Raw genomic sequence first — 24803 nt, forward strand, 5'->3', positions numbered from 1 at the left:
TATATTCAATGTGAGTGTCGATAACAAAGATAAACAATTTCTATTGTTTGAGTGGAAAATTTGAATTATGATGTGGAGATTTTTTTATATATATATTTTTTTACTCATTTTTTTAAATAAACAGTGTCAATAATTCTGGAGGGAACTGTATCTTTCTGTAATAGTTCTTTGCGTTTTAGTTGGTTCCATAAAAATCACATGCGTCTTTCATATGCGTTTCATATCAATTGTTCTCAGTCACAAACATGAGAAAGTGAGACCTGAGTGGAGGATCAGCACCATGGCAACCTGTCAACAAAGTGAACCCAGCTGAACACAAGCCCCGCCCCCATCTGTTCAGACCCCCTGCTGATTGGAGCATGTGGTGTAAAGTTCAGAGCTGAAGCTGTGCACTTAGTCAGAGTATGTGTGTGTGTGTGTGTGTGTGTGTGTGTGTCACCGTGGTAGCACTGCACTGATTTATTTACACAGTGGTCCTGAAATACACACTGTTTGGAAGCTTCAAATCTTTTTGGTTGAAGGTATGACAATTCTGTGAAAGTGTTAAACCTACTATATGTATATGAGTTGATATGTGCAGTATGAGTTGATTTATACTACACAGTGATAAGCCTGCACACAGACTCAGAGATGGTGGGTAAAAAGGTAGCGAGAGAGACCCTGTTGCCCTCAGTGCGTGAGGATGACGGTGATGAAGGTCGTGAGGAGGAGATGTTAGGAGGGATCCGGAGCAGGCCGCCAAGCCGACCTCGCAACATCTATAGCCGTGGCAGCGTGGACAGCCAGGTGAGTGCAGCATCGAAAGCAGCAGCAGCAAGAAGGTTGTCAGATCAAAACCCAGCCTCACTTCTTGCTGAGATTTTACATTGCCTCTGGCTCGCTCCTTAGGGATCGAAAGCTACATCTAAATTTGTAAATGTAGATGTTTTTCAAAATATGTCTAAATTTACAGCATCTGTAAAGCTGCTTTGGGACAATGTCTATAAGTAGGAAGAATAGTTAGCACTATACAAAAAAAGTTAATTGAAATTCAGATTTAGTCCTGAATCTCTAAGGAGCAGGCCAGACACAACAGTGGCAAAGAAGAAAACTCTCTGAGATGACATCAAGAACCCTTATTAAAAAAAATGCCCTACATGCAAAAAATTAACACGTTAAAATAAATAAATTGTGAGATTATCATGTCATATACAGTATTATGTATCATCATATACAATCCATCCCAAAGATACAAGAGCATAAAATCTCATCAAGTTTCATTTCATGAAGTCTGAATAAGAATTGAGAGGGAATAAAAATGAGGTTTTGTATCAGTTCTGTATCAATTTTGGATCAATTCTGGTGAAGCAGACCATAACTAAATAATGCGAAGACAAATCACAAAACTAATAGAAATGAAAGAAACGTGTGTGTGTCTCAGACCGTCTTTCGAGCAAGTGGCTGCAGCCAGAGAGAGCTGAGCGCAGGGGAGAAATCTGAAGACGATGGTGGTGCTGATGAAAATGACGAGGAGGAGGAGGAGGAGGAAGGCGGTCGGAGCAGTGAAGCGGTTGACGGACAGGAGGGAGCTGGAGCATGTTTCGCCGTGGATGAAGACTATGACACAGAGCTGGAGCCTGAAGGTTATGTAGCAGGAGTTCTTATTAAAAGTGAAAAAGTGAGAGCGAGAGCGTGGGCGATTTATGTTATGATAGATGGTGTCAGAAAGCTAAGGGCCAGAGAGTGTGTGGTTGGTGCTCCACAGGGAAATAAAGCGGCCTAACAGTCATGAGTCATACTTTTGATTTCAGACAGAATCTCTTTCCCTCTCTCTCTCGATTTCTCACCTGCTCGTTCTGAAGATACAGAGACACCTACGCAGTCTCCTACATCTACATAAATCTGTTTTAACCCTCTCGGTAGCATGTATTCTCTCTCTAGCTCTCTCTCTGGCTGTTTATTCAGCTTATTAGAGATGACCATCTGCTGTATTAATGCATTGCGCCTCTGCATGGCTTATTGAACGCCTTGGGAATTTTCTCTCATTTATCATAATTTGGCGTCTTAATGACGAACAACAGTGCGCCGTCAGATGTGATTTGCCAACGACAAATATTTCATTTGGACAAGAAGCGTTACAACCCTTTCTTTTTTATCTCTAACAAACAGTTAACATCAGGCTCATTGTGCCAGTGAGAATCGAGGGTTTAAATACAAATCAAATATCAAATACAAATCAGAGAGACCAGATTTGTGGTTTTGTTGCGAATGTGTTGAAGAATATAGAAAAAGAGGCTTAGTGCCACAATGAGCAATGACAAAACAATATACAAAACAAAAGTTGTGCTGTTCCAAACAAAAAAACAAATGGAAACTATAATATTTTATCATTTCTTCATACCTAGCAAAAGAAATGGCACCCCTACAGTGTCCAGATGGATATAAGGGGATAATTATTTTATAGTTCAACTATAGCTATATATCCAAAGAAACTAGCAAAATGTTAGCCTATGTACTGGCAAGAATGTAGCTTATATGCATACATAATTTAGCAGAGTTAGCATTTGCAGTTTGCAAAGGTACAAAGTTTAAGAGTATAAATCAACAGAGAACAAATGCTAGTGTCATGCTATGCTATACAAAGTCCAAAGGCTAGCATACAGCGTTGAATAAACAAAATACAAACTAGCAATGTCTGCTGCTAAGTGCAAACATGGATTCTGGATGCCTGCATTGTTACTTATGCTGCCTTCCAGTTCTGTCAGAAATATTGTAATTACGAGGTGGAAGCACATGAATGCCACTACAATGTCGTAATTATAACTTAGGAATTTGTATTTTTTTATGAGCCCCGACTTTCCAAGTTGGGGGCGTGACAAATAACAAAAAGTTCCAATATAAATGTGACGTCTAGAGCAAATGGTAAGATTTAAATGGGAATTATGCATGTTAACTGTTCAGTTCTTTATTTTCTTTCAGTAAGGCATTTTGCCGTTGATGATACAAAAAAATAAATAAATAAAACAAGCGTTTTTCTCATGCCATCCATTTTTCCGACCAAAGCCATTTGAACACACAACATGTTGTAATCCCCACCTCTGAACTCGTACGTACAAACTTCCGAGAAGGACTTAAAGGCAGAATTATACCACAGTGTGGTTGAATTCCCCATTCTGATTGGTCAGAAGGTGTTTATTCATTTTGTATAACAGCATGGTTCGGACTGTAGTTCCGGCTGTAACATGAACGATAACATAACATTTGTATAACACTCCAGACTGTGTTATTATACAAAAATAATTCACTTGTGGGACGCAGCACGGTAGCGGCACTCCTCTGCGTGTTGTGTCATATCACACCACCCCGACCTTTATTATTTTGATGTACAGTAACTGCATGGCCTATCATGTGTTATTCCTTACATAACAAAGCCACACTGATTATCATCATCACCAACATCATCATCATCATCACCATCATCATCAACATCCAGTTGTTTTGTTCCTTTCAGAACTGACAATTTAAATTAAAATAAAGAAATGTCACATCATGAATACTTTGCAGATGAGCCAAGAAGGTATGACCCCACAGGCGAGACGCGTTACCGAGAGATGTGTAAGATGTTCAATGTGGTTCCAGTGTCCTACTTCCTCAGGAACATGAACAGCACAGAACTGAGCATGATGCATCACGGACTCGGCCCTCAGGTGACCCCGAAATTCTAGATAACAGTATAGAAATTGCAGATAAAGCAGATAAAATATGAATTATGACTCCCCACAATTCATACGACTGAAGCAGAGAATAAATAATAAAGTGCACTCTGTAGGGTAGCAAAGCCCTGGCGGTTCCCTTGGTAACCAACACCTCCATTCTGAAGCTGAATCTGCGAGATAATGGAATGGAGGGAGAAGGTGGAGCCGCCATAGCTGACATGCTGAAGGAGAACCTTTACATCACAGGTGCTTTTCTGTCTTTCACGAACTTCTTCTTTCACACACACAAAGCACGTGTCAACCCTGTCTACACACGACACACACACCTTACTGGCTTTGTTCAAATTTGTTAAAAGTCAATATATATCTTTAGCAGTTAGATGGAAATTTGTCCAGCTGCTTTTTTGGCTTCTTATTACCTGCTCAGTAGGTCAGGAGATGTGATCTTACGGATATAAAAATACTGTTGTTATTTGAATAAAGATGAAGAGAATAAAGATGGTTGGCTAACTTCTTACATTAAGCAGTACTACATGAGTGTAAGTTTAAACTTTTAGTCTATTTATTTTTTTTTATTTAGCAATATTAAACTGCATTTTACTGCATTTTACAAGTATGAATATCATAAAATCTTCATATACTATTTTTTATACTATTTTCCCACAGAATTTTAAACGTACTACAAATGTGGTTCATTTTGTTTTAGGATTTGTTTAGTGTCAATGTTTGCTTTTTTATTTAGTTTAATGCTAATGTAGCTAACAAGTAATAGAAATCTGTCTCACCTGATTCTTCCCAATTCCCAAATCTTCATTAAATTTCTTCAAATGCACATAATCTATTATGAATTTCCTGTCTCAGCTCATAGTGTAGTTGTTTTGAGTTGATTCCATGCGCTCTTGTTTTTTTTTTTTTTATTGCCATGTGCTTGTGTTTTGGTCCTGACTCCGCCTTTGTCCCATCACTGGACTAATACCTAATGTGTGCACCTGTTCTGAGTTTAGTCCTTGATTAGTTTGTCTTTATATACCCTCATGTTCCTTGGTCTCATCGCAAAGTCTCTTTCATTGTATACACATTTCTGAGCTTTTGTTTCTGAGCTTCTGTTCCCTGTTTCCTTGCTTCTAAAACGCGCCCCATATTTTAGTTTGCTGTTGTTTGCCAGTTCTCTGACCCCTGCTTGGAATTATGACAACTATGATTGTTGGAATTCCCCAAATCTGTAAAACACAGATTTTACACGCTTGCATCCTGGTGCATCTATACACATGTTACATAATCCCATTTTGGATAAAATATTTTGTAAAATAACAGGTCATGCTTGTCATTTTTAGTTTCACATCATTTTAACTTTCCCTCGCTCATCTTCCTGTCCAAAATGGCGACCCCCATAAAGTTACACCATTCAGCTACAACCTGAGGTTTTGTTTCTAGATGACAGTAAGTTATACTGTGTCCTAAACCACATCAGCAAGTGTGTATGTGTGTGTATGTTTGTGTGTTTGACATCAGTGAAGAAGTGGATGCAGTTTGAAGATGATATATACTGAAATTTTTCAGCGATGTCCATTATTTGTTAGCAATATGTCCATTATTTGTTAGCCTTTTTTGTTTGACTTCAGACACAGAACATGGCTTGTTAACTATATTTGATATTTCTTTCACCATTTCTTTAAGAAAGCATCATATGAAAATGTCTGAAACTGTGTGTAAACACTCCGATAAAAGCATGTGTTGCTGGCCTTCTTGCAGAAATAGATCTTTCAGAGAACAGGCTCGGTGAGTGTGGGATGAAGGCTCTGGCCAGCATGCTGCTAGAGAACACCTCTCTCATCTCCCTTAACCTTTCTGGGAACCATCTGGATGAGCGAGCGGCTAAACACCTGGCTCCAGCGCTGACCAAAAACCAGCACCTGCAGCATCTGGACCTGAGCCACAACCAGCTGGGTGAAGCAGGAGGTACAGCCTGAGGGAAGAGAGATGAAAGCTAATGATGAGAGGCTGATTTTTGAGTCATTCACAGGCCTAGTCAGTTGTGCTATTATTATAGTAAATGTAGTGGTTTGTCACTTTGAGAGTTTTCTAGGGACGTATTGAAGCCTCTCCCTAACCAATCTCTTCTTGCCTCATGAAGTGCCCATTAGGAAAAAAGATAAAACTCTGCTTTGGCTAAGTGTGGAGATAATTCAGGGTCAGAAATCATAAATTGAGGCCTGAAATTCCATCTACTCCACCTTTAAATGAATGCTACTCATATTTAACAAGGTTACTAAGGAATAAAACACTTCAGGGCAGGCTGTTGTAGGACAATGATCAACAACAGGCCAGTTACTCTTACCACCCCGGAGCTGATTATTTTCCTATCACAGCATGTCACAAAGTGATTTATTCCTCTTTTATCACAGCAATTGCCACAGCCAGCAATCACAATATTTTATTTATTAAGAAAGAAAGAAATAATAATAAATAAATGTCATACATTTTCAGTATTAGATCCTGTTATTACTTACGTTATAGCAGCTAACGTATATCTATAACATATTGTTCCATCATATTTTTCGCTCTCATAAAGAAAAACAATACAGCTTTTGCTTTTTTTGCACAAACTGCAAAGTCCCCTTAAGTTACAGCTTTACCGCTGATTGTTATAAATCGCTGACGCTGGAGATTCCTTCCATAAATGTTAAATAAATGCTTCCTCATAGGAACTTAGCAACGAATACAGTATTTTTGTTCGTTTAAGTGGAGTGTCTGCCTTACAAATCCCTGTGTAAGCCCCAGTTACTATAGAAACAATACTGCATTAGAACAAGTGCATTAATTTAAACCTAAATCTTAAATCAAACTTAAATTTAAATTATTTGAATAATAGCTGGAACTACAGTCAGAGCTGCTGTTATAAAGAATTAATCAATGCCTTCTGACCAATCAGAGTTGAAAATTCATCAGAACTGTGATATAATAAGGTTTATTTTATAGAAAATCTGAAATGGTTGGTATCAAAGGTTCGTGAACTGGTCCATGTTTGAGTTACAAGAGCTTCCTTTAAGGCAAAACTGTGTAAATGCAAAATAAACTCCTTTTCGTATTAGTTTAAGTGTTTTTATGCACAGTTTAGCAAGCTACAGGTGGTGTTTGGAGCAAAATGAGAAATTCAGTGTATTTCCATTTTAAAGGCTTCTTCTTATCCGGTGTAGTGTTAGTGGAATACCATCTGTTACCAGACATTCAGACCTTGAAGATTAATTGCTGAAGGTAAATGAGTGACAGTTCAGTTTCCAAAAGCAAATCTGTGTTACATGTTCCATCCTCAAGCTAAAGTCAATACAGTGCCTTCAGTCATAAATCATCTAAATGAGTATAGACATCAAGTACTCATAGTATTGCATCTTACACCACCTCAAATGTCAGTTAAACTCTCATCTGGACTGAGGTGTGTTAAATAGAACCATTGTAGGGCTAGTCACTAGCATTATGTAACACTAAAAACTTTAAATCCTTGTTGTTTAACAATTTCAGAGAAATCATATTGTTAGACTGCTTACACAGTGTCAGTCAGCCTCCAGATGATTGGCCTGGGGGTGTGCAGTCTCAGGATGAGAAGATAAATCATGTGAAAATAGATGGTCTTGACAAGTCCACAATGACATTTAGAATTGGTTCAGTTGTGCTGTTTAATTGAGACGAGCCACAGACATCCTCATACCCTTTACACAAAGCAAAGACAGAGGGCAGGTAAATCCCTCAGCGTCACACCTCTGTAGTTATTTGATTTGGCAGAGAAAAAAAATCGGACTCGTATTTGCAGTCTGCTTCTCTTTCTTAAAAGGCAGGTCTGTTTGTCCTGGCAATACTACCACCTGGAAAATTAAGCGAGAAACAGGTTTTGTTTGTGGATCCTTTGGATTTTTGGTGTTATTGGAGTTGTTGCCGGGTTTCTGAGAATTGAGGAACACTGGTGTTTTCTTTCAATGAAACCCAGAAACTGTACAACAGTATGGAATGATATAAGCAGTGATTTAACCAGTCTGTAGACTGTAGACTAGCCGTAGAAGTGTGTCAGGTGGGAGGATTGTGGATATAAGCCTTTTGGCTATGAGACACTGAATGACAAGAGTGTTTTGTGATCCGTATAATTCAAAAAGAAAAATATTCCACGAGAGAGCTATGAATCATACAGTCATAACACATCCAACTGGCACCTCTCACTTTATCATACATATGGCAATATCTGTATCTTTCTAAAGCTATCATACAAATATACTGAAACGTATGTTTAGCTTCCTACCGCTGTGACAAACATTATATATTTTTTCTTGTTTAATTTCTGCCTTTTTTTATCTTTTGGGGAAGTGGTAGCTCAGTGCTTAAGACGTTAGACTTCTGATTGGACGGTCATAAGTTCAAATCCCAGCACTGCCAAGCTGCCAGTGCTGGACCCTTAAGCAAGGCCCTTAACCCTCCACTGCTCAGTTGTATAAATGAGATAATTGTAAGTCACTCTGGATAAGGGTGTCTGCCAAATGCCATAAATTAAATGTAATGTCTTTGAAGAGCTGCAATTTGTAGAGCCTTCTGCTGGCTGTAACATGGTTCAATCCTGAGCTGGGTTACTGTCTGTGTGTAGTTTCTGAGCATGTATCTGGGTTCTCTGGTTTCCTCCCACCTCTCAAAAACATGCAGTTGGGTGTAATGACTACATTAAATTGCCCTAAATGCAAACAAATTGGGAATAAGTGGATAAATGGGCTTATGTCCCACCCAGGGTGTATTTTCACTTCATGTCCAATGTTTCTGGGATAGGCTCCGGATCCACCATGACACCATGACCAGGATAACACGATTATCCTGAAGCTGTTCCAAGCAAACCTTTGGCCTTGGAAAAAAAAATTAAACAGGAACCCAAAATAAACAGTCTAATGAAATCCACTGAATGGCAATATTGCATTTTTCTTCCTAATATGTTTAAAATTGTATGATTCATAGAGGTTCTGAAACATGTAAACATTACAATCTAAACTAATGATAGTACATGTTTGGATTTGGTCTGCTGGATAACTTAGTGTAGAAAACATCAGAAGGAAATTTCACTAACTTCATATTAGGTCTAGTGTTGGTCTTACGTTCTGTAAACATTTCGATAATATCAGGGAGATGATGTTGGAACATCTTGAGGTAAATGTAACAAAGCTCTTAATTTTTGAGGATGTTCAGGCGATGTCCTGAAAATGCCCGAAAATTTTGTCACCTGGGAAGGTTCAGATAATCACATTCTGAAGCGCACACACTTCAATAGCATCTGTGTGAGTTCGTTTTCTCTCTCTTTTTCTTGCTCTCTTCTCTCTCCCTGGCCCTTAGGGGAAATTCTGGGTGCTGCTGTAGCTGAGAACACGGGAATGAAGTCAGTCAGTCTGGCCTGGAACGGCATTCGTGGAAAAGGGGCCATCGCTTTAGCTAAAGGCCTTGGGGTAAACATGATAACGTTTCTTTCATGCTCCACAGGAGCCCACTGAGATATTTATCAACCCAACAACCATGATTAAACTTTGAATACCTTAATCCTGAAGTGCTCTTCATAGAGCACAAACAGTGGTGTTCAAAAAAGTGTCTATTTGATAGTCATAGCAAATATTCTGCTGTAATACTGTGGAGTTACTGTTACCATGCCAACGTTAACTGTTTTCCTACAACAGCATGTCTGAAAGTGTTTTATTTTATTCCTCTTATACCACAGCAATTTGCCTAAGATTACTATTTCATATTTATTAAAGCATTGCATACATATATACTTATGTATATGTGCATATACACTACATGGCCAAAAGTTTGTGGACACCTGATCATTACACCCACATAGAATGTCTTTGTCAATTTCCCTTCACTGGAACCAAAGGGCCCAAATCTGTTACAGCATGACAATGCCCCTGTGCACCAAGCGAGCTCCATGAAGACATGGTTTGCCAAGGTTGGAGTGCAAGAATTAAAGTGGACTACCCACTGAATGCCTTTGGGGTGAACTGGAAAGCCAGCTGCACCCCAGGCCTCCTCGCCTCAATGTCAGTACCTGACCTCACTAATGCTCTTGTTGCTGAATGAGCACAAATCCTCATAGCCATGATCCAAAGTCTAGTGGAAAGCCTTCCCAGAAGAGTGGAGCTTATTATAACAGCAAAGGGGGAATAAATCAGGAATGAGATGTTCAGCAAGCACATATGGATGTGATGATCAGGTGTCTACATACTTTTAGTTTACCTCCTACTAATACAAAATGCTGACACTGGAGATTCCTTCCAAAAATGCTACATAAACATCTTATAGAAAACATCACATCAGCAATTACATACATTTTTAAATCCATTTATATGTAGTGTCCACCATACAAGTCCCTCTGTAAGCTGTTATACGTGTGTATAGAAATCAGAACAGTGCTGTGGTATAATAGATATTTTTTAAATGTTAAAAAATTTTCACATGATCAATAATGTCCTTTATTAAGTATTCTATTTTTGCTAGTCAGTGAGTTGGATGCTAGCTAGCAGGTGAGGTTGCTATGATCCTGCCACATTGTTAAACTCTTACCAACAAACAGGAGTAAAACATAACATCAGGTTAACATTTATAGTACAGTAACATTTTAGAAACCAAAGGGATAATATAATTGATTGAGCTTTCACAATTTAGCGCAGTCCCCCAGTTTGGTTTCTGAAGGATACTTAGCGCTTTTGTTTGCTAACACCAACCAGAAAACTAGCTATATAAGGTGAATTAGCACCACTGATCTCATGATTTCCTTACAAAATGCATTTCTGTGTCTTTACAGTACAAAATATTTTTTATACAGTTTGCAGTATTTTGCAGTTTATTTTAACGCATTTATACTTTAAGATATTTTGTTAGCAATCCGACGTGTGACACTGTCTCAGCGGGTCCTGGTTAGAGTTTTGACTTATTTACACTCCCTGATGAAATGATCAATAATCAATATAATCCACTCACAATGACTTCCTCACTGTTGAAAGGCTAACATATTCTTGCAAACTGTGGACTTATCTTACAACGGATTGGGCAAAGAGGGAGCAGTGGCTCTGGGTGAGGTGCTTAAAGACAATAACACGCTGGAGGAACTGAATATCAGGTATATTATATTATCATTTCCTTTATCCGTTTGGTTGTCACAGCTACAGTAACATTTCATGATTGGAACAAGATTACAAGGGTGATACCATGATTAGCAAGCCATTTGTGTCGCATTGTTGTTTCAAATATGTATGTGAAGTAAAGGTAAATACAATAAAAAACTTAAATCATTAATAAAAAACCTTTACTGAACTTAGAAAACAGTATTTTTGATTCTTAAAGCCCACTCTAAGTACACTTTACCTTAAAATATAATCATTAAAACACTTCACAAGAAAAGATTTTTGTGTAAATGTGTTTAACACCTCATGCAGGAAACATCCTTTTCCTTGAGTCATCCTTTCATGAAAAATTGTACGTTTATTTAATATTCACTCAGCATTGTTACCTGAACACATTCACCCCTATCAAATATTTGAAATATTCCACAAATCACATGTTCAACAGTAAGCTGCAACATCCAAATTTCCTGAAGATCATGGGAAGAAGAAAATTGAGTTCTCTCATTCTTTTTATTAATTTTTAGTGATATTGAGATATTGACTGATGTCATCTTGTTACACAAATTATGGATTGAAAGTAAATTATAATTTATATAAAATTGCAATGTAATTGCTAATTCTGTGCTAAAAAAAATCCCCTCAACCCTGTTACTTTCAGCCCTGTTACTCATTTATGAGAAAATGCAGCCATTGCCAGCAAAAACCCTTGTAGAAAAATATAATAATGTTGACTGAGATGGGTTAACACATTTATCTGCATGTTTTCTTAAATTTAATGTTGAAAAGGTGTTACAAGAGCTAAATAGCACCCAAATCACGGAATCACCTGTAAACTTAATGTAAGGATTTTAATACAGTCCATCGTTAGTACATTTTTACTCCCAACTTTTAGTTTTAATTACTATTTTTAGGAATAGTTAAATTTTTTTTCTTAGATTCAATATTAAAAATGATTACAAAAGTGCTAATTTGTATCCCAATCATCAACTCACCTACAAGATCTCTTCAGCACTTCGCATAACAGACTGGCCAGTATCTTTTATACTGTATATAGTGAGAGAAGACAAAGCAAGCTTGATTTGACTTCTGATATTTATCAGTCGTGTCTTAAAACAAAGGTCATGTATGTTTTGCCTCAGGCACAGCTCAGAAAGCGGGTCTTGACATGATTTGATGGATTCTTGCAGTGAAAGAATCAGCATCATTTCAAAGCTGTACACATCGACTCAGTAGTGAAAAGGCGAATTTATTTTGTTACATTTGACCCTTGTTATAAAACACTATTATTCATTATGTATATAATTCCTCTGTTCACAGTATCAACCGCATCCCTCCTGAAGGAGCAGTCCACTTAGCCGTGGGTCTCAAAGCAAACAACAACCTTCGGATTCTTAAAGTAAGTCTGAAGGAAAGTGGTTTCTCTAGACGTTGACCTAGAACATTGGCATATTAAGTGCATAGCATATTAAGCGAAACTAATTACAGAAAGTTTTATCGATAATATTTCGATGATTCTCATGGCATTGTAGATGGCTCGGAATCCTGTTCGGTCAGCCGGATGTTTTGCGGTACTTAAAGCCATAGAAGGAAACTCTTCATCTTCAATGGAGTACCTGGACTTTTCTGTACGTAACTTTCCCTTAAAGTCAGCCCAAAATAGTTTAGACAATCATAAACTTTTTCTGTATTGAATAATAAATTACTTGATTTTGAATAATTTTGAATTATAAATTGCTAAATGAAGAAATCCAGAGTCTATCAGTATGCAAACTGTAAACAACCCAAATTGCTTTCTTCTGCTAAACCGCTATCATATGATCTGCATTTGCATATTGGAACCTGATTGGCTCTTACATCTTGTGATGAAATAACACAAAATCAGTTTTTATTTGATGTTCAGATCCCCCTTGTGTTTTGTAATTTAAACCACAGCTCTGTTGATGACTCGATTCAAATTGGTCAGAAAATTGAATAATTTTCTAAACCAGAAGCTCTGTATAGATAGAAGCAATAGGGATAGAAGGCAAATCACAGGTTTATATTAATGTTGTTCTAATTAAACAATATCACACAAGCAAGAGTGCAATTATACTGTGTATCAGCATGGCTGTGATTTGGCTGTAGGTAATCACAACTGTGCTGATATTCAGTATAACCGCATGATTGCAACCACATGATATAACAGTTTCATAATTAAGAAATTAATATCAAGTAACTGACATTTCAGACAAAATATGGCAAATAATTTGTTTATTTTTGCTCCACTAATTGAAATAGATCCCAAAAAAGCTATGCTCACTTTATAGCCCATTGGCTAGCTGGCTGGCTAGCTCACATTGATGTGTACATTCCTGTTAAAGGTGCTTCCAGTGAAATTGGCTTCAATTCTTCCTTTTCATCTTCATCTGATGAGCTTTCATATTTTAAGTCAGAAGTTATATTCATGAAAAATGTACCATTTGCCATGTCTGCTGATGATGTCACTAACATTACTGTAGTAACCATTTCAGTGAGGCTGTTGTTAGAATTGAAATTTTACGTGCTGAACACAGACGAGTGGAGTGATACACACAGTGAAATGTCCCAGTGCAGTTATACTAAATAAGCACTCTTGGAACACTGCTCGTCCAATCAAATTAGTGGACCGGAACTAACTGTTGTATAATACGTTATCGTTTCTATAGTAACAGCTCATTCTCATGAACTTGTATGACAGACTCTCCAAATAATCGACATCTAATAATTAACCATTTTTAAAAATATGTAATTTACAAAGAAAAAAAAAAGAATCTGATTTATATGCTGGCATTTTCTGTAAGGAGATGTTTATTTAACATTTATGGAAGGAGTCTCCAGTGTCAGTACTTTGAAAAAGTCAGATTTGTGAAACTGATGTGTTTTCTCAGTTTTCTTGTGTTTTCTTTTTTGTTTTATTAACTTCAAGAGAAATCGAAGGAATGACTGTTTACAGCTACTATTACATAAGCATTAACAGGAACTAAGTTGTTTCCTGGATGGTCCACAACATTAAATGTAACTATATACAGATAAAAAGTTCTTTAATAAATAAAATATTGTAATTGTGGGCAAATTTATGTGGTGTAAGAGGAATAAAACACTTCGGCACGTGCTGTATGGGTTATTTAAATGAAAATAATTAATTTAATAGTGACATCACATCATCCCATCTTTGATTATTTTCCTATAGCAGCATGCCCGGCCATCTTTTATTCCTCATACAGACACATTATATGTCTGTATATATATATATATTTTATAGCATTTTTAAAGCATTAATCTCTTGTTCATGTGTTTTGAACCAGTCTTTCGTAGTAGTACATTATGACATTATGCTCTTGTAACTCCTTTCCCCAGGACATCAGCGTGGACCAAGAGTTTGAGGACTTGTTTAACTCAATCAAAGAAACTCTACCAAACTTCCAAGTGAAGCACGGTGGCAAAATAAGACCTTCCCAAAATCTAAAGAGCTGACCTCTACCAGAGCAGTCAATTCTAATCTGTCACTTACATCTGTGTCTCCTGAATGTATTAAAGACAGAATGAATATGCAAAGAAACAGAGCAGCATGGACATCTATTCGTGACTATTTAACTGACTGATGGGTTAGTGAGCGAAGCACCTGCTGTGTGTAATATGAACAGCTGTCGTACACAGCGATGTTCCCACGCCTGACTGAGCTCACGTGCTGATGACGTTTATAACCTCAGGTAGATTTCCAACACGTGCACATATTCAGCTTGTTTCTCCTCTTCAGCACTGGGTGGCATTGAGCAAGGAATAAAATACTTTCATTTGCTTACAAAAAGGAGGAAATCATTTAAAATCGTTCAATAAGGTCCCTATAGTGTTCAACTGTGATCCAAAAAAAAAAAAACAGAGAAGAAAGGACTGGAATTGGGACATAACAAAAAAATATTATGTTATATAAATATTAAGCTATGTAAATGCATTTAATGGGGAAAAAATGGTTGTATGGGAAGACTGTTTACAGCTGAAAAGTTGTTTCACAGACATTCCATAACTGTAACAATAAATGAATAAAAAGAATTACGTGTCTTTCTTTAATTAGTAAAAATGAAATCGGAATTGTTGTCAATTTTGGGTGGTAACAACAGCCCACATGTCACCCCTAAAAGTTTTATTTTTTACTTAATGCAGTAGAAATACTACAGTACTTTGTGCCCCATAAATAAATACATACATACATACATACATAAAAACACATTTTTTTAACATTATCCATCCATCTATCCATTTTCCATACCACTTATGCAGAGCTTATTCACTTAGGCAGTGATTCTGTCTATATATTTGCATACTTTAATACATCATGACCCACCTATAGGTGAAGTGCTGTATGAAAAGTGCTAAGAAATGTGAACAAACCAAAAATGCTAGAAGTTCTTCTGCTTCTGTAATTTAAATAATAACCACTAGATGGAAATAAATGTTTTTAACATTGAAAAATTGTCACTCGTCACATTATTTCAGCTCATGATTTGAAGCCATTTCATTTAACCTGTAGTTCCTGCATGAACTATTTTCATGATGACACTTTAGTTTTTAGGATTTTTAGAAGAATACATTCTAAACAAGGCCTTCACAGGCAAGTTGTCATTACATCCCATGACTTCTATATAAGCTAGATTAATGACTTTGATGATTTTTTAAATTTTATTTTACGTGTTTATGTAAGAATAAATAATTTAAAACAGTTCAGCTGCACAAGAAGGAAGGGAAAACTAGCTACCCTTGTGGAAAAATCATATACATTTGATGTGTGATCATAGTGAGTATGTGAATAAAGTGTGAAGATGCGTTATAACATGATATGTCCTGAAACTGCACGTGAAACTCAAGTCAAGTGCATATGAATAATATGGGATCACACGTGAAAATGAATGAATCGTGTGAGAAAATCGTTTCTAAAAAATGAAATCATATGCACTATATGTAAAGAATGAAATGAATGAAAATAAATGAACATGCAAAAATTATATATGAAAATAAAAACACATGGCGTACATGGCAGAAGTCTACTACATGTAAAAACTGTAAAAGTATAACATGTGAAGTGTCTAAAACCCACAAAATTCAAATTCAAAGTTCACGAAGTTAATTTTGTAAGAGTTTTTTTTTGTTGACTTTTATGTGTACATTTATGAATTTATGTCATTTTGCTATTTGAGCTTTGTAGCTACTTCCCCCAGGAGAGTTTATTAGTGTGAAATTATTAGTGAAATTATGTATAAAAGCATGCACTAGGTTCAAAGTAAGCAAAGTTTGTTACGTCACAGGGTTGGTTGCTTGAGAGCAAAGGTGATTATACACACAGACACAAACTGGTTAATCATTCACATGCAGTATTTGGAAACCTCCCCGTCCTGTTAGGACAGAAGAGCAGGTTTTTATTTCTAGATCTAACTAACAAAGTGAAATCATGGCACCGACACGCTGTCTGACTCTGCTCCGGAACAACAGGCGTTTGTGGAGAGCTTTCTTCCGCCCAGGTGTTCAGCTGCACAGGTAAACTTCATGCTGCCACTCTGATTGATTACAAATGGATCATGGTTACAGCTTTTGTACTTGACACTAATTATAGGATTTCACAGTAAGTAGACCTGTGGCTGCGTCCCAAAGCACGCATTAATGTCCTAAATTGTACCCTACGTCAAAATGGCACGTCATCAAAGCTCATGCTGTCACAAAGCGCTGGTTCTCCGTCGAAAACCGCCCACTACTCTACTAAATAGTTAGGTCTCAATATGTTGCATGTAGTAGTACACTACAGGGTGTGTAGCAGAGTACAAGGGTGGAAAATACTTGATTAGTTGCTATACTTAAGTATTATTTTTTCCATATTTATACTTCAGAATTATTGAAATTGAATACTTGTACATTTCCAAAAAAAAAGAAAAACCTTGCTTGTTACTATGTAAAAACCTTTAAAGTACTCATTGCAAATATCAGAGGTCTCTTCTTCCCTCATGCAGCCAATGACTTGACGCTACACATCATGACAATGGGCTCCATTTAGAATCAAATGTGGAAGATAACTAGCAAGAAGCACGCCAATATATCATCTGGTTTGAGTATTTCAGAAACTGCTGATCTCCTGTGATTTTCACACACAGCAGTCTCTAGAGTTTACACAGAATGGTGAGCGGCAGTTCTGCAGGCAGCAACATCTTGTTGATGAGAGAGCTCACAGGAAAAAAGTCAGACAGGAAGGTTCAAGCTGACAGGAAGGCTATGGTAACTCAAATAAACACTCTTTGCAACCGTGGTGAGCAGAAAAGCATCTCAGAATGCACAACATGTCCAACCTTGAGGTGGATGGGCTACAACAGCAGAAGACCACATCAGGTTCTACTCCTGTCAGCCAAGAACAGGAATCTGAAGCTACAGTGGGCACAGACTCACCTAAACTGGACAGCTGAATATCAGGAAAACATCACTTGGTCTTTTTCTACTCGTCAACTTCTCAAGTTTCGGTCACTGTGATCACATTTTTCCCTGTACTCATGTTTGATGTGAACATTGACCTGTATCTGCGTGATTGTATACATTGCACTGCTCCTACATGACTGACTGATTATATAACTGCATGAATGTGCAGGTGAGATGCATATGCTACTGTATAGTACACACTATTCCTCATAGTAGTATGCAGTATAGATTGCACTATGGCTACAATTACAAATTACTATGCAGTCATGTGACCACCCATCAGAACTGCTGCTCTTCAGATTATATGTAGTTACTGTGACTCACCATTTACATTAACATATAATTAGTGTTGCCACCTCACAGCTCCAGGGTGCCTGGTTCGATCCTGAGCTCGCGTTACTGTCTGTGCAGAGTTTTGCATGTTCTCCTCGTGTACATGAGGGTTTCCTCAAGGTTGTCTGGTTTTCTCCCACCTTCCAAAAGCATGCCTGTAGGTGGAGTGGCGAGTCTAAGTTGCCCCTCGGTGTGAATGAGTGTGTGAATGTGACTGGTGTCTCATTCAGTGGGATAGGTTCTGGATCCATTGTGGCCCTGACCAGAACAAAGTGGTTACTGAATATGAATGAATGAATGAATGAATGAATGAACTTTTTGTAACTGAAACCCAAATTGGTCATTTTAATGTTTTTTTTTTCTTATCTATTTACTTTAAAAAATATTAATAAGCTATATAAACCTTGCTTTGCTTTGACACTGATTAGGAGCTTGGCGGATAAGAGCGATGGCGGTTGGTGGAGCTCTGTGTTTGGACACAATGTGGATCCGAGGAAAGATGCCCACTCCAATCTGCTGTCCAAGAAAGCGACCAGTGGCCTTTACAAAATCCAGTGTAAGCTGTTTCTTATGAAACCATCAGAGCAGACAGGCTTAATAATATAGCATGACATTAAACAAATGTACCTGTGTGTTTTTGTGCAGGAATATTTAAATAAAGTGACTTGGAGGCATGCATGCAGAAATTTGTTAGGCAAAACTGCTGCTTAAAATCCATGATGTGTGCATTTTTCCTTCCAGTTCACAACGTCAAGCCCGAGTGCTTGGAGGCCTACAATGAGCTATCGTGAGTAGAGGTCCTCTTCAGCATGAATAGACTCGAGTTTCAGGATGTCCTGTCCTTGAGTTTGTTATTATCACTCAAGCCTAATGCACTTGTTATCGGAACATTATGCGCCGTCCCGGCCTCATCTGGTTTTCAAGTTGTTTTCATCTCATGATTCACGAGACGAAGTTTACTAACTAGCTGAATGCATGTTTAAATAGGAAATGACCTTTTGCTTGTCTGAAGTACAGAAGGGGCCTTTGCTTTAATTACATTAGCCATTGAAACACATTTAAGAAAGTGAATGCAATGTGTGTGTTGTGAGAACGGAGTTTCAGAGAGAGTTGCACAATGATCCAGATTATCCCTGTGAAGTTGTGGGAAGCTGGAACACATGGTACGGACAACAGGACCAAGCAGGTAGGGGGTCAAGGAAACACCAGCTTTATTATTGTCACTGGTTGATTTTGTCACTACAGTCATTCGAGTACATGTGATTTTGATACTTTATCAGCTTTAACATGTTATATGGTGCTGTAGTGACACCTGATGTTTGGTTCTCGTAGTGCATCTCTGGAGATACTATGGTGGATATCCAGCTCTGATGGAATGCTTGAACAAACTCAGAGACAGCAAGGTATTTTAATATTCATTATTCATTAATGTTTTCTCTACAAGAACAAAAAATCCCTTTAGAACATATCACTATACATCAAAAAATAATCTGAGATAATTTTAAATTGTTTAATATGTTTCTTTATTGGCTAGGAAACTGTTAGAAACATTTCTAAACCTTTAATTTGATTAAGAATGCCTGGGCTTATAAATATGCAAATTGGACACGCCCCCATGTCCTACTGGAGTATAAAAAAGCATAATGTTGTATTCGGGTGCTCATCAGAAGATTGTACGGTGGTGTAGCGTTGCCACTGCTCAGCTCGAGGTTTGAGCCTTGCTGTCTGTGTGGAGTTTTACATTTTCTCACCATGGCCATGTGGGTTTCCTCTGGGTTTTCTATTTTCCTCCTACCTCACAAAAAACATCCTGGTAAATTGCTCCAGGTGTGAATGAGTGTGTAAACGTGTGTGTACATGGTAGTTCACAGTGGACTGAAATCCCATCCAGGGTATGTTCCTGAGTCACAACCAATGTACCCTGAAGATGAATGAATATTTTATAATCGTCTTTATATCCTGTTGAGTTTTCAGTATGGTGTTTAATCCATTCCTCATCTTGTTTCTTACATACTTCTCTGATTTGTCCAGGCGTATCTTGCATTTCGCAAAGAGAGGAATAAGATGCTGATCTCTCGGCAGAACCAGATTCTTCTCGAGTTCAGCTTCTGGAATGATCCTGTACCCCGACCTGGACCGAATATATATGAGCTGAGAACTTACAGATTAAAGGTGAAAGAAGCTGTTACTTTACTCCACGTATGAAATGTTAGAGTACACTACTACCCACTTAAATGAATTTACATTTTTCACTTTTTAAAACATATCTTGATAAAAGCAAACAAAACAAATGAAAACAGTGAAATTAATGCCAATGTTTAAATTTATTTCTGAATTAAAATGTATTTTATTGAGTAGTGTTTCTTCAGTATTGTTTCCCCAAACAAGTAGTTTACATTTAGAACTTAGGAGAATTTCAGAATTTTTAATTTTCTTTATATCTGTTGAATTCTCAATACTGATTGGTCAGAAGGTGTTGATGAATTTTCTGTAACAGCAGCTCTGATGTTAGTGCTGGCTGTAATTCAAATCACAGGTATATATTAATGCGCTCATTCTAATACATTATTGTTTCTATAATGAAAACATACACATGGACTTGTATAGCAGACGCATAATTCACATAATTTAGGGTTAATAAGGAAAGGATTAAAAACATGTTATTTAAGAAAGAAAAACGTGCAACCCTTGCTACATTTTTGCAAGGACTTTTCAGTGTCAGCAAATTGCAACACTCAGTAAGTTCAAGACAAAGGACTTTGTGCTTTCTGATTTCTCACAAACATAACTTCAAGAGAGCAAAAACAGAGTGGTGAGGAAACAACAATTTATAGCTTCTATACTGGAAGTGGTAACTGGTACTAACCTGTTTCATTGACATTCCACAACATTAAACGTAACTATTAATGGATAAAAAGCACAAAGAGGAATAAAACACTTCGGGATGTACTGTTATAGGAACAGTCAGGTCGCATCATACCACCCCACTGTGATATATTTTCCTATAACAGTAGGCCTTGTTGCGTTGTATTTCTTACATAACAGCAGCTCTTACAGTAGTTCCGGCTGCAAGGCAAATCACAGATTTACTGTATATTAATACACTCTCTATAATACATTATTACTCTTACGTCTGTGTTTACAAGTCCTCAAATTTTTCCCATCAATAAAAAGCCAAATTATAAAGATTTTAAAGTTTAATCTACAAATACATTTCACATAAACATTAACATATCAACTGGCCTTTTCAGTTCTTCTCTCTCAGTACAGGAAACATGTCAGAGTTCTTGTCTGTGGTAAACACACACACACACACCCACACACCCACACACACACACTCTGTAGATGAAATAACAATGTACTCCAGTGCTTTTTAACAAAGTTACAACTACTTATGATTCATTAACGCAGTAATTTATGTTAGTACTGGGTCCTTAATGTGAAGCAGTACCATTGCAGATATTAAATATTAAATTGTATCTTGTATCTAATTTATTAGAAGTGCAGTTATATCTAAAAATTACTTCTTCTTTTGGTTTGTGCATGAACATGAAAGCCGGGCACGATGATAGAATGGGGAAATCACTGGTAAGCCTTGTGTATATACTTATTGCATGACACTTTTAAGCATGGACACCTTAATGCAGTTCTGTGTGACATTTCTTTGAACTCTTATATATTTGTGTATTGTCCTGTACAAAAATCCAGTTTTGTATTTGCCTAATATTTCCGTTTGACAGGGCTCGAGCAATCAAATACCGCCAAGAGAACAACGAAGCAGTGGGAGGATTTTTCACTCAGATTGGAGAGCTGTATGTCGTCCACCATCTCTGGGGTATGTCATTTTCAGAGGCTGAAATTCAGACCCAATTGTTAATGCATTGAGAACATTGAACATGAATATCACTATCGTATAAACCATAAAAAAACAAAATAAATGTATATAATAATAATAAAATAAACCAGATATTATAACTGGTTTAATAAAAACTACACAGTGTCTGTTAAAAATAATTTAATTTCATAATTTTACACATAATGTTTATGGCACTACTGTTTTAGACGATGTTTTGAGCCTGTAACCTAGTAAATATTTTTTAAAATATAATGTACTGTAATGTAATGTTTAATACATATTTATCTCCTGTGTGTAGCGTATAAAGACCTGCAGTCCAGAGAGGAGACGAGGAACGCGGCGTGGCTGAAAGAGGGCTGGGATGTCAACGTATTTTACACAGGTGAGACACACACTCTGTGAAGTACAGCGATGTGAACTACAGGTCCTGCAGGGCCACATTCCTTCAGTGTTTACTATTCTGGCTCATTTAACACACACTGTGTTAGTCATTGCTGTGGGATGTGGGTTTTAGACAAACTGGTGCCATCTAGTGGTACTAATCAGACATGGACAAGGCAAATCTGGTGTCTGATTTTTGCTTGTTCAGTTTTGCGCTGAAGCTGTGAGGCTGATGGATGTATCAAGTAATAAAAGTCTATCTCACCCAAAATCTTTTTTCATAAACATACCTAAATCTACATGGACTTAACACAAATAACATTTCTAAGCTACATGATCTTACTTTTAAACAAAGCAATGCATTAAGGAAGGAATAAAACCCTTGTGGACATGCAGTTATAAGAAAATAGTCAACCTTTACCACCCAATGTTGATTATTTTCAAATAACAGCACATCCAAAAGTGTATTATTGCTCATCTAACACATCAATTTGCCATCAATTTTATTTACAAATTTATACTTTTGTCCAGTACATTTATGAACATTAAACAAGTTAGTTCCTGCTATAACTTATGTATAACTAATCTTATAGCAGCTATAAACAGTCGTTCCCTCACAAGCCTCTCTTTTCAATCTCTTTTAAAAGTAATTGGACGAAAACTGAGAATGGGAAAGCGCAAAGTCGTCTGTCCTGAAAACTTTCCCTTATTGGAAAACTGATACAAAGCACTGACACTGGAGACTCATTCTGTAAATGTTATATAAATGGATCCTTACACAAAACCTCACCATATCAATGATTTGTCTTTGTTAATTAACTGAATGTATGTGTGTGTGTGTGTGTGATTTTTTAAAATTCAGTTAAAAAGTCCCTTGTGTTACTGCTAGTGCAAATCTTACAAAGAAAACACCAAACATATCTTAGTTAAACAACTTTGCTGAAATTTTGTACATTTAATTTTTCGAAGAATTGCATCTTTAAATGAATTTAAGCTTTAAGTTTGCTATCAGAGCCTCAGCTTTACAAATGTCTACTTCCTTAAAATTTTATGATAACTAAGTTACAAACAAACTATATCTAGGTTAATATACAACCAAGAGGACATCTTGTTTTCACACTTTCTTTAGTTGAAGCTGAACACTTTCCTTTTCTGTACAGTACCTTTAATCCGGAGTATGGAGTCAAGGATCTTGATCCCCACAAACAGCTCACCTCTGCAGTGACCCACAAACTGGCAGTGTGTCTCGGTCACGATCCTGTAGATTCTCATCTCCTCTGAACTGCAATATACCTGCAGCTGACAGCTTCAGCTACAAGAACAATCAATTACGCCCAAAATGTATCTGTTGTAAAATATGGAATGAAAATGAATGTTCCTGTGAATTGAGTTTTTAATCAATATCCATGTTTACTTTGTATTAACATGAAGTACAGCTCGAACAGGGTTACATATTGAAGGTATCTGCTGCAGTCAAATTCACTGTCTTATTTTTGCATAAGAAATTTGCACAAATCTTTTTGTAGGCTGCAGCGGAGCATGGTAATGTGTGGAGGAAAACACCTCTTCAGTCAACAGTAAAAATGCTGTGAACAAATGTTGAGCATGATGTTGTTAATCGTGATGGTTTTGGAGATGCATTGCTCCAGCGCAACCAGGTCACATTTTGCATATTATCAAGTAAGCCCACGGCTGAGCTGTGTAAAGCTTCTGAGACGTATTCATATAAATAGAACCAAAAACCTTCGTAGTTAAAAGCTGGGAGCGAAAAAGGACTAACAGTGGACTGTATTAAAACTCTTACATAAAATTTATGGGTGATTCCACAATTCAGGTGCCATTTAGCCATTGTAACTGTTAAAAACGAACTCATTTTTCCAACAGTGAATCTAGGAAAACATGCATTTAACCAGTGAAAACATGTGTTAAACCTTCACAGCTGCATTTTGCTGTTAAATGAGTAACAGGGTTCACAGGGTATTCTTTTAAAGCATACAATCAGCATATACACAAAATATGGTTAAGAGTCCATGCTAATAGCACGAGGACATTAAGGACATTCTTATGCTTTAAAGATTTAATAATCAATCTATCATTTCTTTTTAGCCTATAAGTAATGCTTATATGTACAACAATGTCAGTGGAACATGTCAGATGGGGACAGTTGAAGTTGGGTCTGCTGTAATTGAAGATTCAAGATTCAAAGAACTTTATTAATCCCAGGGGAAATTGCTTAAATTGTGTTAATTACCACACAGTTCACTTTAAAACAATGAATCAGTAACAGATTTGTGGTTATTCTGGTTGTTTGTGTTAATGTAGCAAGTATATTTACTGTACAAACCTTTTGCTATGCAGCTAATCATCACAAAGTTGTATGTTGTGGATTTAATTATACTGTAGCTCCTGGGAAATAGAAAATGGAAGTGTGTAATTTGAGATTCATAGGAGCTTCACTCACCTGTCCAAGAGTTGGTGCAAACGGTCTTATGGAATTAAGTTGGACAATAAATTGGTATTATTGGATTTCCTGGTATTGAGATACACAGTATAATAAGCTAATGGTGTGTTCAAAACAGCAGCCAATTTATTCTAAGGTGTACTGTTTTGAGAGTTTCTGCATTTTGTAGCATGCTAAAGAATATCTCATTAGAACCACTAAAATCCCATAATTCCCTGTAAAAGGTGACCAAATTATGTACCCTGGCAGATACAGAATACCACTTAATACACTTTTGTAAGGAATAGAGTGAAGGGCAGAATATTGTCCAAAAAAACAAAAAGCAACCAGGTTACTTTACAAACCATACACTTTATATGTAACTTGTCAGATCTCGCTGCAGCTGAATTTCGGGAAAACAGCCAAAAACGAGAGGCTTTGACCAAAATGTTTCTTTACTTTAAGAAGACATAAATATATCTTACCAA

The 24803-nt window shown here is 37.0% G+C and overlaps 2 protein-coding genes across 3 annotated transcripts; both read left to right on the top strand.

The window, feature by feature from the left end:
• The first annotated feature begins 384 nt into the window (after window positions 1-384).
• Window positions 385-16078, top strand: lrrc74b (leucine rich repeat containing 74B). Of its 2 annotated transcripts, XM_026931097.3 has the most exons (11): window positions 385-521; window positions 605-786; window positions 1421-1622; window positions 3544-3686; window positions 3809-3941; window positions 5448-5654; window positions 9054-9163; window positions 10715-10830; window positions 12152-12230; window positions 12364-12459; window positions 14210-16078. In XM_026931097.3, the coding sequence occupies exons 2-11, from the start codon at window positions 631-633 to the stop codon at window positions 14324-14326; spliced, it is 1359 nt and encodes a 452-aa protein (XP_026786898.3). In that variant the 5' UTR covers window positions 385-521; window positions 605-630; the 3' UTR covers window positions 14327-16078. The 2 variants fall into 2 exon arrangements, with proteins under 2 accessions (XP_026786898.3, XP_034154788.2); XM_034298897.2 differs by lacking the exon at window positions 12364-12459.
• Window positions 16079-16221: 143 nt separating this feature from the next.
• On the top strand, window positions 16222-23472 carry nipsnap1 (nipsnap homolog 1 (C. elegans)). The gene is made up of 10 exons (XM_026931608.3): window positions 16222-16381; window positions 18067-18194; window positions 18380-18425; window positions 18730-18824; window positions 18971-19041; window positions 19670-19810; window positions 21195-21226; window positions 21379-21473; window positions 21793-21876; window positions 23036-23472. Exons 1-10 carry the CDS (start codon window positions 16296-16298, stop codon window positions 23098-23100), a joined length of 843 nt encoding a protein of 280 aa, XP_026787409.2. The 5' UTR covers window positions 16222-16295; the 3' UTR covers window positions 23101-23472.
• The last annotated feature ends 1331 nt before the right edge of the window (window positions 23473-24803 follow it).

Source organism: Pangasianodon hypophthalmus, chromosome 24 (genome assembly GCF_027358585.1).
Source record: "Pangasianodon hypophthalmus isolate fPanHyp1 chromosome 24, fPanHyp1.pri, whole genome shotgun sequence".
In the NCBI taxonomy this organism is placed as follows: Eukaryota; Metazoa; Chordata; class Actinopteri; order Siluriformes; family Pangasiidae; genus Pangasianodon; species Pangasianodon hypophthalmus.